The sequence below is a fragment of the Pelophylax lessonae genome (genome assembly GCF_965119305.1).
Source record: "Pelophylax lessonae genome assembly, chromosome: 4".
Taxonomy (NCBI): Eukaryota; Metazoa; Chordata; class Amphibia; order Anura; family Ranidae; genus Pelophylax; species Pelophylax lessonae.
In genome coordinates this window covers 126,565,339-126,579,024 of record NC_138771.1, presented here as the reverse complement: position 1 = coordinate 126,579,024, position 13,686 = coordinate 126,565,339, and the positions used below count along the sequence as shown (strand labels likewise).

The 13,686-nt window shown below is 46.2% G+C and overlaps 1 protein-coding gene across 2 annotated transcripts in view; it reads right to left on the bottom strand.

Annotated features, from left to right (window-relative positions):
• Positions 1-7,894: 7,894 nt before the first annotated feature.
• MPI (mannose phosphate isomerase) overlaps positions 7,895-13,686 on the bottom strand; it is a 39,672-nt gene continuing 33,880 nt past the window's right edge. For both annotated transcript variants that reach the window (XM_082256962.1, XM_082256961.1), the window contains exons 6-8: positions 12,199-12,372; positions 9,903-10,111; positions 7,895-8,126 (exon numbers count right to left, since the gene is read on the bottom strand). In XM_082256962.1, coding sequence (XP_082113088.1) covers positions 7,914-8,126; positions 9,903-10,111; positions 12,199-12,372 — 596 coding nt within the window. In that variant the 3' untranslated portion in view covers positions 7,895-7,913. The remainder of the gene's footprint in view (positions 8,127-9,902; positions 10,112-12,198; positions 12,373-13,686) is intronic.

Sequence of the window (13,686 nt, the reverse complement as noted above, 5' to 3'; positions counted from 1 at the left end):
GAAAGAAAATGAGGTATGCTAAAAAAGACTTGCTTCTCATGCTAGAAGATACCTTTCTGCTCCTCCTTCCTCGGTACCAAGTGAGCGTGTTTTTAGTGAAGTGGCAGCAATTTATGGAAAAAAAAAAAAGAAGCCGTTTAACTGGTGAACATGCTGAAATGTTATGCTTTCTGCGCTATAATATTGTTTACTGAACTGGGAGTATTGAAAGTGTAGTAGTATAGTACTCCACTCCAAGCCATTCCACTGTCTAGCTTTTGTATAACTTTTTTTCTAGCAGCTTTGCACTGACTGTGCTGCAGTCAGTGCAAAACTGCAAGAAAAAAGCTAGACAGTGGATTGGAGTCAGTGGACTACTGCTGCAGTAGTGCGTCACTCACTGCTGCTACAATTTTAAATCACTACTGCAGTGCAGTCACTGCAGTAGTAAATTTAAAATGATTGCAGTGAGAGAGTGTACTACTGCAGCAGTAGTCCACTGACTGCCCACTGTCTAGCTTTTTTTCTAGCAGTTTTGCACTGACTGCAGTTAGTGATTTAAAATAATTACTGCAGCAGTAGTCCACTGACTCCTCCAATCCACTCACTTTCTAGCTGTTTGTTGTTGTCTAGCTTTTATTCTAGCAGTTTAAATTGCACTGACTGCAGTAGTGATTTAAAATCATTGCAATGAGTGCACTACTGCAGCAGTAGTCTACGACTCCTCCAATCCACTCACTGTCTAGCTTTTTTCCAATATCTGGTTGTTTGTTGTTGTCTAGCTTTTTTCCAGTAGTTTAATTTGCACTGACTGCAGTGTTAAAAATGTTAATAAACAAACATCGACATGTTCAGTAATAGATTTGTGTTGAAAATTGTATTTTGCAAAACTTAAAATGTTCAAAATATCGGCCCATATTGGCCGATACCGATATGCAATGGCCAAAATATTGGTATCGGCATCGGCAATGAAAAACCGATAACGGTCGATCACTAGTAGATTGTAGTCATAAAGGGATGGACATGGTAAGCAACAATGCTCAGGTAGGCCATTGTGTGTAAACGGTTCTCACTAACCGAGGCCAGTCTGGAGTCACTAAGTTGACCGGAATCCCTTCTGCCTCGATCCTGCGTAGAAGTCTTGATAGAAGCTTGAGAGTAGGGAAAGCATAAATCAGACAACACTGACCCCACTGGGCCACCAGTGCGCCTGTGGCATCCGCCAGAGGATCCCCTGACTCAGCCACAAACCTCTGCACCTTTCTGTTGAGCCGAGACTCCAACAGATCCACATTGGGGATGCCCCACCAGATACGCAGCTGATGAAACACCTCCGGATGAAGGGACCACTCACCTTGGTCCAACGCCTGTCAAATGGAGGTAATCCGCCTGCCAATTTTCCACCCCAGGAATGTGTAAGGCAGAGAGGGCTGGAACGAGCCGTTCTGCCCATCTTATAATGTTGGCTCCCTCCAGAGTTGCCAGGACACTTCTTGTGCCCCTTGGTGATTGAAATAAGCCATGGCATTGTCCGATTAAATGCGCACTGGACAACCTTGAAGACGATCCGTCCAACAGTCCAGACACAGTCTGATCGCTTGGAGTTCCATGACATTGATCGGTAGTTTGGACTCTTCCAGCTTCCATATCCCCTGAGCAGAATGCTTGCCGAGGACACTTCCCCAGCCGGACAGGCTGGCATCTGTGGTGCCCACTGTCCAAAACAAGGGGAGGAAGAATTTTCCCAGCCGAAGTACCGGACAGCGAAGCCACTATATCAGGGACTCCTTTGTTCCCCAGATCTAAATGTCCAGAGACTGCAGAGTTTTGTTCCATTTGGTCAGAATCTCCTTTTGCAGGGACCTCATACGGAACTGCACAAACGGAACCGCTTTGAAGGTAGATACCATCAGGCCCAGCACCTGCATGCAAGTCCGGAGAGGTGACCATTTGTTGGACAGCAGGAGGCCAATTGCAGCCTACAATTTCTGGAGTTTGTCCAGAGAAAGGCGTACTCTGGCTATGACCGAATCAAGAGTCAGGCCCAAATAGTCAAGCTTTGTGGAGGTAACCAGGGCAGACATCTAAAAATTCAGAATCCAGCCAAACACCCGCAGAGTTCGTATTGCAATCTCCAGGTTCTCCACTAGAGCACCTGGAGACTCCGCTCACAGAAAGAGATCATAGCCCAGTATCGCGATCCCTCATTGGCGTAGCAAAGCTAGCACCAGAGCCAACACTTTTGTGAAGACCCGAGGAGCAGAGGTGGGACCAAAGGGTAACGCCACAAACTGATAATGCTCCTCTCCTACAGTAAAGCAGAGAAAATGCTGGTGACTTGAACATATTGGAATGTGAAGGTAAGCATCCTTGATGCCGATAGAGGCAAGAAAATCCCCCTGATGCAGGGATGCCACCACAATTCGAATGGACTCCATCCTGAACTTCTGTACCCACACAAAGCCGTTAAGTGCCTTGATGTCCAGGATTGGACGCACTTTGCCTTCCTTCCTGGGAACTGTAAACAGGTTTGAGTAAAAACCCTGAAAAGATTCCGAGGTCGGAACCAGGACAATCACTCCTTGAAGGCACAGGTCTTGTACCACCCCAAACAGACCCTGTAATCGGTCTGCGGGCAGGTGCAGGTTGGAAGGAAAAAAACCTTGCTGGGGGACAAGAGCAAAACTCGATCTTGTTACCGGACCAAATAACTTTGTGGACCCACTTGTCTTGCACCAGGGAAGTCCACAGGTTCGGAAACCAGCGAAGACGTCCCCTCACCCCTGATACGGGTGAGGGCACACCTTCATGCTGAAGAAGCCTTGCCTGCGGTTCTGAAGAAGCCCACGCTCGGCTTGCCAGACCAGGTTAATTTTTAGCTGCCAGAGGAGGCCCTGAAAGGCTTCGAGCCCTTGTCAATCAACCCAGAGGGACGAAAAAACTTCTTATGAGCTGAGAAGGAAGGTCCATGTCTACAACGAGGTTCCTTACCCTTAGTAGCCTGTGGAAGAAGGGTACTCTTCCCCCCTGTAAAACCTTTAATGATGTCATCCTAGGTAGCTCCAAACAGACAATCTCCTTGAAAGGGAATATCAGTCAAGGCCTTCTTAGAAGTCTGGTCCGCAGACCAGCATTTAAGCCAAAAGACACGCCGAAGGACCACTGACAAAACAGAGGCGAGCCATCAGGGGAGCCGCATCCAAGGAGGCATCACAGATGAACTGCAACCCCTGGACCAGCTGGTCTGCCAGCTCAGCAGAGGCAGGAGGGAGTTGGTTCAGCCTCCAAGTCACTGGGCAAGAGCTTAGCCCGCTCACACAGAGTTTGCGACACTAGGGCAATGGTAAATACCGGCCTCATTGCCAAACCTGCTAATGTGTACATAATGCAGGCCACAGCCTCTGCCTTCCGGCCAGCCAGGTCCCTAAAGGCCAGGGACTCTTCCACCGGAATCACGGTTGCCTTATTTAATCTGGAAACCAGAGAGTCCACCACCGGTGGAACCGTCCACTTCTTAAGAAGGGACTCCTCAAAGGGGGAACGCCCCCTAGTAAAGCGCTTAGGAACCCCACGGGGACGATTTGGTCGTCCCCACTTTTTAGCAACAATTCTGTCAAAATAGGCAGGAAAAGGAAACACCTTTGCCACTCTGGATGGCTTGTGAGTGCCAAAGGGTACCTGCGCCTCTGTCGCAGCTTCAGCCGTGTCTTCCATCTTCAGGGTCTCACGCACAGATACAAACAGTGCATCTACCAGTGCCTATTCGTTCACAGTCGTGGAGGAATCATCCTCACTATCAGAGGATTTCAGGTGCATGGTCGCAGAGCCAGCAGGGAGACCCACGTCTGCGGCGGCCAAACTAAATTTAGGATCTGATGAGACAGATGAGGCAGGGGAAAGTGGGGGGGTGTTTTTTTCTAGCGCGTCACCCGCAAGCCGCTTCCACCCGGGACACAAGGGACTAGATGGTTGGGACCCGGAGGGCCCCACAGCCTCAGAGAGGGGATCAGGTGGGGAAATGTGCTCCAATGACTTTATGAATTACTAGGAAGACCCCACAAAAGTGTAACACACTGCTAAGGGACAAGCCTCCACCATGCTGGCAGCACCACCCAATCGCCAAGCACAAGGCACAGAGCGATCCTCAGCAGAGAGTGAGAGGAGGACACCACCTGACTCACCACCCGTCGACACAGGCAACTGCAAGCACCAGGAATTTCTGCACTACACGTGCAATCAGGGGCTCCCACTGCCAAAATCACCGCCCATAGGGCTTCACTGTCATGGCCGCCACTATTTGCAATGGTAAACCACAAGACAATGGCCACCGGACTACACAAACAAGGCGGCCGTGTATAGAAACACGCAGGCCACAACAAAAGGGTGGACCCACGCGACACCGTGAGGCCTACAGGGATCCAGAATGGGGGGACCAGGCCTTAGGATAGATCCAGGCAGGATGGGGGGCCCTGGCAGGAGCCCCCCACCAGGTACAATTGATCATTTGGCGGCACCCCCCCCCATCGCTATTAGCGCCCTGTCCCCACCCCAGGAAGGTGGCCAGACCACCCCAAAAAATACATCCCAGCGTGGAGGGGGGGCAGGCTGAGGGACTTGACAAGGAGGAGTGCCTGTGGGAAGGAGGGGAACCCGGGGGTCTGACTGTCCCAAGGAGAGGCCCATGTCCACCCCAAAACTCTCCAGGGGTAGAGGGGGGACACCTACTCACCATACCAGGAACCAGTTAGGCATCGCTCCAGACAGATCCTCCTCTCCATCGACATGGGGGGCTGTCGGCCAGGAGGAACGTTGCGACTCAGGCCGAGGCCAGGTATGCGACCTCGCAAAACGTTTAACTTGCAGGGCCAGCCCCCGTTCAGTAGGGCTATGTCGCGACCGACCTAGCGCGGAGCTAAGGCCTGTGTGTGCTCAGTGGCCAGACAGCCCATCGCCCAGTCCGGCAGTTGATAGTAGATCTCACAGGAAAAATCCAATAGGGGAAAAAATGTTCTATTTCAAAAAATTTTGCAAGGACCAAAGGTCCCAGCAAGGAACTAGGTCCTTACTCCTGACTAGGCAGAACAAAACTATAGCAGGGAGAGGGAGTATACCCCCTGGGACTGCCCATGGATGTAGCCAGAAGTTTTTACTGCTTAGTGTTCTACTCCTGTAGGGGGAAGCATAACCCAATGGTCAAGAATGACAGGAGCTATGTTTATCCATGAACAAAAGAGAAATTACATTTTCTGTAAAATTAAAAAGACTGTCAGAAAAATGAAGAAATTGCAGGTCAAACACAGAAAAATCAGGTCTTCAATTCCAGTTTTGTTTTTTTCCTTTTGTTTTTTTTAATTTTTATTCCTTAGCCTAGCCCCCTTCCTCCTCACATCATAGCCCTGCCCTCTTCTGGGAGTGTGTACTCGCCAAATTCTCTATCGTTCCCTACTAACCTTTTATTTAGCAGTCAGGGGAGCAGTGAAGAGGAATACTTTAGATAGTCATTTGGCTGACAGCTCTGCTTCGACTGCTGACATCACATCCAAGATGGCGGAGCCTGGCAGCTGTTGTATGGGCTTTTAGATGGCTACATAAAGGAGGCATTAAAAAAATGAAATGCACATATAATCTTATGGAAAGATTTTTGCTGAAATAGTCTGGGAACAGGGTCTCTTTAACTCATTCCCACCCAGTCCTGTTTTTTCTTTAATAGGGTCTGTACACTCAGCGTAGGAATGACTACCAATCGTGCGATCACTGATTTGCTGTCAAAGAGGTCACGATGGGGAGTTTGTCCCCTACTGAACATTAGTGGTGAATGAGAACTCTTTGACAGCTTGGTCTCTGTGCTGGGCACAACATCAGCTGCCCAGTGACACAAAGCCCACCCTTTTGCTGCTGCATGCATGTGTTATGCGGGTGGCAACTGTTTAAATAAAGTGACACTAAGCTCGCTTTTTGTTTGTCCTGAGCATGCTCTCGTTCCTCCACCGCTGCACCTCACCGCTACAAGTATATGGCGAGCATTGACTGTTATTTCTGGTCACATGCTCTTCTTATTCGTACTACAATTTCCATAGCACTGAATCCACTGGGACGTTAGATGTATAGTCCATCTCGAGTGCGAGCAGGAAAGGGTGGCTATGTTCACATACACAAGGTGGGCATGGAGAATAAACATAGCCACGCTAAAACAGGAGATTGGAGAACAGCAGAAATAAAAAACTTGCATTGGAGAGATGAAATGAAGGAAGCGATAGAAGTAACAGTCTATGGGGGGGGGGGGGGGGACTGGAGCAGACAGGATCTGAAGCAGCTATGCATAGTTACCCGATCATCTTTCATCTTCAGCTTTTTCAGTTAAACTTCAAAAATGATAAATAGACGCTAACTAGTTGCAGTGCTCAGTTGCTCCAGATTCTGGTTGCTCCAGTCTTACTAAATTGCCCCTTATTTGAATTTAGACATAATGCCTTAAAAAAAGAGTTTAGTGTCCCTTTAAATATACAAGAAGAGAACGCCTAAACTGTAGCAAAGTGCAAATCTCGCAATCGAAAACAAGATCTTGCTATCAGTCTAAATCAGGGGTCTCCAAACTATGGTCCTCCAGTTGTTCAGGAACTACACCTCCCATGTCATGTCAGAATTTTACAATGCCTCATGGGACATGTAGTTCCGCAACAGCTGGAGGACCGTAGTTTGGAGATCCCTGGCACTCTAGTGACAAACTGTCTTGGTTTAGGTTCCAGGAGTAACACCGGATAAGTCATTTAAATAATTAGAATGTATTATCTATTTTAAAAACACTTCTTACCCATTAAAAAATAAATGCAGGAGGCTCATTATCAATTTGTCCTAGAATAAATGAATGTTTAAAGGAAGAGTTCACCTTTTTACAAAAAAAAAATAATAAATGCTAATTTTTTAGCAGGTAATAAATGTGAATTTATTATTTTTTGTTGCAGGAGCCTGTAAAGCCTGCCATTCAGGTTCCCTGCAGACCTGTTAGTGTATCTGTTTGCTTGTACACCCTGACAGGAAGAATCAATCAGTGCTGTGGTAGTTCATTGAGGACTATAAGCAAACAGCCACTAAGGCTGTCAGGACTTGTAGTTTTCCATTCACAGAACACTGTGAATGAGTGACGTGGTTGGGTGGGAGGAGCACGGCTGTGTTTCTTTTTACATTTTGACAGCAGACGCAGGGAGAAGATCCACGCTAGCTGTCAGAGAGGGGGATCGGAGGCCAAACCTTTCATAACGTGTTACACCCTAAATAAGGGTGTAGCACGTAACATGTTATGAAAGGTGAACTTATCCTTTAAAAATAAGCAAGTTTCTAAGCACTAAGGGTCCATTCACACTAGCGCGACTTGTCAGGCGACTTGGTCGCCTGACAAGTCGCGGTCGGTCGCTCGCCATTGAATAGTACAGGACCCGTTCTAATAGGAGTGACACAAGTCGCTCCGGCTTAGAAAAAGGGTCCTGTACTACTTTGGGGCGACCTGGAGGCGACTTGCATTGACTTCAATTATATGAAGTCCGTGCAAGTCGCGCCGAGGTCGCAATGCGCAACGCGACTTCACAGGTCGCCCCACCAAGTCGTGTCGCCCCAGTCTGAATGGGGTCTAAAACATTGATGTTTCATAAATGTGAAAACGTCATTGTAAACGTATAGCCATTCTATACTAACATGTAGTATGATGATTCTCTTGATCATGGAGCCAAGCCGTGAGGATGAAAATTTCAACTCATCTCCCCCCAACTCAAGTCTACCTGTGGCCAAGTCAAAATAATATTTTGGTACACACACAATAACTTATAAATCATTATAGTATTCTATTTTATTTATCTAGAAGACTTTACAGAAAAACTGTCATAGTACCTTTTGCTGAACCATACTAAAGAAGTGTAGGATATAACAAATTTGTCATGTTATCACAGCAGACAACAAGCCCTGAATAAGAGAAGAGAGTGGGATGGATCCACGTTGAGGGTTAAACTTTCATTAGCAGAGATGAACAGAACAGATCCTGAATGGAGATTTAAATTCTCATATGATCCTTGCCCAGATGCTTTGCCCCGGACAACCAGCAGAATGCTTGCAGAGTCTAAGGCTTGCACATGGTACTGGGACACAGAAGACGGAACCTGCAAGTAAAAAATAATCATTAAACATTCTGGATGTTAATTCATCTTGAATGTAAAACACAGATTTAGATTGATGTGGCATCGTTCATTTTAATTCTTATGCTAGGAGAGACTAATAGATTTGTTAACTCTAGTGATGGTATCTATATGCATCTCATACTTTGTTTTCCTGGTGATTTGTGAAAATTCTTACGTACACCATTATGGCAATCTTTTACAAAGCATTTGCAAAGCTTCAAATTACTTTCTAAAAAGTCTTTAAAAAAAAGTTCCAGCTTGTAAATGTTAAAGGAAACCTTTCCCAAGAGAGACATGGATTCTGCAATTGCTAGTTTCCTGGTTGCCATATTTACCATCTTACTTCACTACTTTGTGTCCCTTAGCCAGAACAAGCATACAAATAAAGATACCGGAGTTTAAGAATATGCATGCTTGTTTCAGGTCATTGAGTTAAAGTGTAAGTTCAACTTTCAGGACAATTTTCAGAAAATCACCTTTTACAATTCTACATATAATGAATAGTACATACCATAGCTCCTCCTGTTGGAAATGGTGAAGGTCTTCCCATTCCAGATGCAGTTGTTGTGTGTCTATTCTAGAAAAATTGCTGTCCCCTCATACTTCTCAAACAGCAGGATGGGTTGAATTTCACTATACTGCACCCCCTTCAGGCTGTTCCAGGCTTTTCAAGCTAACTACATGCATGGTAATTCCTCTCTGGCTTCAGCTAACCCTAGTAGTGACCTCTCTGGGCTGTGGAAACTCTGCACTAAAGTTTACTACTTTAGCTGAGTGCACTGTGCACATGCAGAGTTTGAGCGGCCCAGGGAAGACGATATTGAGACTACCTGCAGCCAGGAGAGGATGCACTGCGCATGCGTGTAGTTTATATGTCCCGAAGGAGCAGCTGCATCTGGAATGAGAGGATCGTCCCCATTTGCAACAGGAGCAACTATGGTATGCTCTATTCACTAGATGTAGCATGGCAGAACGGGATTTTCTAAAACATTTCCTGCAAGGTGAACTTACACTTTAAACCTTATTGAATTCAGATTACTAGCTTCTTCAGAATGGAATTAGCAATTGCAGCTCCCATTTTGGGTAGGAACTCTTTTCCTACTGCAAAAAATAGTCAAAACATGCCTAAATGCATGTGCATCAATTCCATTAAAGTCTATGGAGCCAAAATCGCACTAAGCCCGCGTTCACATTAAATGCGGCTTTAAAATTGTGCAACTTTATCTGAAATCGCACAATTTCAAAGCCGCATGTCAGTGCAACTTCAGGAGCGACTTGGAAGACATCTTTGTGGCTTCATGCACAGATGTCTATGCAAGTTGCACACGAAATTGGCAAAAGTAGTGCAGGAACTAAATTTTCAAATTGACACGGCACAGCAAAAAGTCTTCATCGCAGCAATTTGAACAGTGCCATTGCCGACAATAGGGTGCGACTTGTCATGCGATTTGACCTGTCAAATTGCATGACAAGTTGCTCTGGTGTGAACGGGGCATTAAGAAGGACATGCAGTAGTAACAGCCGAGTAAAAATCATGCAGATGTGAACAGGCACTATAGAAAAAGGTGGGATTCTTCTTGTCGGACGACATTATATGATGGCCGAAAAATCACACAGATGTAAACGGGGCATAATGTTTATCTTGAACTTCAAACGCTGCATACTTGGTGGCTGAGATTTAAATAATCAGTGTTCCAATAATACATGTCAATAAAGAATAACTTTAACCCATTTTTCAACATGATAATTATGTCTGACCTCAATTTTGACAACGGTGAAATCAGGTACAGGTGGGTTGTAGAGGAGGGCGTGCGGGTCCCCACTGACAGGCGTTGGAGTAAAGAGTTTGTTAGCGGCAGGAGCTGATGTGTAGGTCAACATCTCACACAGCGTGTCCACATCTATAAACTTAGGGGTGAGTCCAGCACGGACCGTGTTGTCAGAACAAGCCATGCACTCTACACAGTCTGTAAAGGAGAAATAAGACATACATGTTACCACATGGCAGAGAAAATAGATCATGGGTTTTATCAAACAATTACTTTTGTTCAGGAAATGACATTCTGAGATGACTTGTGGTTCTTGGGGTAATACTCACACAAATATTACAGTGTATTTTTACAGATAGGGTTTTTATATAGAACACCACTGAACCCTAATATTGTATTTAAATATTAGGCACAACAAACCAGCCAAGTAAATTCAATCTTTATTTTAGTTAAATTAAAAAAAAAAAAAAATCCATCATAATGTATTTTTTTTTTTTTTTAAGAATAAAACAACAGGTGATATAGATAAGGCAGCATATTTTGAAGAATATTTTTTTCATTCCTGATGTCAACAATGTATAGGTCCACATGAAAGCGGAACTCCAGGTTGGAAAAAAATACTCTTGTATTGGTGACCCCCACCCCCCTGCAAGGGTTCAATACATTATTGAGGCTGGGTTCACACTATTACGATGTCAGACATTGCATGTGATTGGCACCGCATTACTGTGCAGATCACATGCAATGCAAATTCAGTCATGCAGATTGTATGGCTGAATTTGCACTGCATTCGGAAAAAAAAGGGTGCAGGACCCTTTTTTTGGTCCGCAATGGAATTGTATCGCATGGGTGTTCACAACCATGTGATCCGATTGCTGCACCATTTGACAATTGCACTGTGATTTGCTAACCGATCTGGGGGTGTCATTAACTTTGTATTGACACCTACAGCGGTCTGCATAGAGCAGTGTGAACTGCCTGGCAGAGACATGCGATGCAGAAACCTGCACTGGAATCGCGCTGGTTCCCGTATCGCAATAGTGTGAACCCAGCCTAAGTCTAAGTGGCACAGGAGTAAGGAGTAATACTTACCTTAAGGCGGCCATGCATGGATCGAAATTTTGATCCATGTATGGGCAGGCTGATTGTACCCAAGTCGATTGATCGATAGAGTGGGTATGTGGCGTCAGGCAGTGAGGGCTACGTGGCGTCAGGCAGTGAGCGCTACGTGGCGTCAGGCAGTGAGAAGGAGCCTCTCTCCCTCTGCCACTTATCACTCCACTGGAGATAAAAGACTTGCAGGGCTGCTCTCTGCTCCTTCATTTTCAGCTGCTGGATCAGCCATAGCAGCCACCTGTGCAGTATGGAAGGCGTGGGTGGCCACACTCCCGGTCCCGACCACCACCTCTGGTTGCCTGCGAGAGGTTGTGGGAGGAGAATTCCATATAAACTCAGAGGAAAGGGGAGTGCAGGAGACAGCCCCGTCGACCTGTATCTTCTTTTCAGCTGTGGAGGCAAGTGAGGGCAATCAAGGAAGGATGCCGTGTGGGCTCCCAACCCGCTCCTTAGCAACCGATGATGTCATTGGTTGGCAGGATGCAGACGGGCAGAGTATCAGAAGAGGTTACATGCTAGAATAAAACACACCAGACTGACACTGCAGTTAAAAACAAGGCTTGAGCTGGCACTGAAAAATCTTTCTTTTAACCACCTGCCTTAGTTGGGGACGTTCTTTTTTTTATCCTTTTGCTGCGACACCCCTGATGACTCTTCACGGCACCCCATTTGAGAATCGCTGGTATATATCATCAATTCACAGCCATCTTTACAAGGATTGAAGAATGTATTACTATAGCCCCGTACACACGAACCGATCGTCGGCCGACCGATCGGCCGTCTTTTGTCCCCGGGCTGTCCTGTCCGCTGAAAAGTGCAAAAGACTGCACACGAATTTTGTCCGCCGACTGCAGAAGTGATGTCATGTGATGGTTAACTTTCCTTGTGTTTTTTCTTTTCTGAGCATGCCCAGTCTTGCAAATCTGCTGTCTGTCGGCCGAAATCTGTACTGACTGGCGAACAATCGGCCGTTCTGGTGTCGGCATACAAAAATTTTAATGCTTGCACGACAGATTCTGTTCGGCCGAAAGTGCGCTGTCTGCTGTCGGAAGCATCATACTAACAAGCCTACAATCGGCCGATCGGTCGTCGGCCGAATCTTTTCGGCCGAAAATCGGTATGTGTGTACGGGCCTTAAATGTATGTGTATAATCGTGCAAGCTACTCACCCCCCTCCAGATATGCATGAGGTTCATTGGCTCCGAGATACATGGCTTCGCCTGGCTGCAGAGTTACCACGTTGAGGAAATAGATGGCAAAACAGCCGATATCTCCAGGAAACTGTGAGTTTAGTGTCAAGAGCAGATCTCCAATACAAGAGGACACGTCACCTCCACTCTGAACTGGAAAACAAAAATTGCATAAGAAACAGGTTTTCTGATTTCTGTGACTCAAGTAATTCAATTCCTGGGGGCTTCTTAATGTTTTTTTTTTTTTTTTTTTTTTTTGCTTTTTAGATATAGACATCGGCATGAGATGGATATGTAGCTCATGCTTTTCTGATCACCTGGGCACATTTTCTCTCATGTATGTGTGCTGTGGCAACCACTGGATTATACTGTGTACATATAAACACTGCTCAAAAGAACTGAAGGAACAATTTTTCATCAGAGCATATCATCAAATCAAGTAAACTCCTGGGATATTGATCTGGTCAGTTAAGTAGCACAGGGGGTTGTTAATCAGTTTCAGCTACTTTGGTGTTAATGAAATTAACAACAGGTGCACTAGATGGGCAACATTTAGACGACCTCCAAAACAGGAACAGTTTTACAAGTGGAGGTCACTGACATTTTTTTCCCTACTCCTTTTTTCTGACTGTTTTTCACTAGTTTTGCATTTGGCTAGGGTCAGTGTCACTACTGATAGCATTAGGCGATGCATGAACCCTATAGAGTTTGCACAGGCAGGCCAACTCCTCCAGGATGCCACATCAATACGTGCCATTGCCAGAAGGTTTGCTGTGTTTCCCAGCAAATTCGTAAGAGCATGGAGGAGATTCCAGGAGGCAGGCAGTTACTCTAGGCAAGCTGGACAGGGCCATAGAAGGTCCTTAACCCATCAGAAGGACCGTTATCTGCTTCTTTGTGCAAGAAGGAACAGGATGAGCACTGCCAAAGCCCTACAAAATAACCTCCAGCAGGCCACTGGTGTGAATGTCTCTGACCAAACAATCAGAAGCAGACTTCATGAGGGTGGCCTGAGGGCCCGATATCCTCTAGTGGGCCCTGTGCTCACTGCCCGGCACCGTGGAGCTCAATTGGCATTTGCCATTAAACACCATAATTGGTAGGTCTGCCACTGGCTCCCTGTGATTTTCACAGATAAGAGCAGATTCACCCTGAGCACATGTGAGAGACGTGAAAGGGTCTGGAGAAGCCATGGAGAACGTTATGCTGCCTGTAACATCGTTCAGCATGACTGGTTTGGTCGTGGGTCAGTGATGGTCTGGGGAGGCATATCCATGGAGGGACGCACAGACCTCTAAAGACTAGACAATGGCACCCTGACTGCTATTAGGTATCAGGATGAAATCCTTGGACCATTGTCAGACCCTACGCTGGTGAAGTGGGTCCTGGGTTCCTCCTGGTGCACAACAATGCCCGGCCTCATGTGGTGAGAGCATGCAGCCAGTTCCTGGAGAATGAAGGAATAGA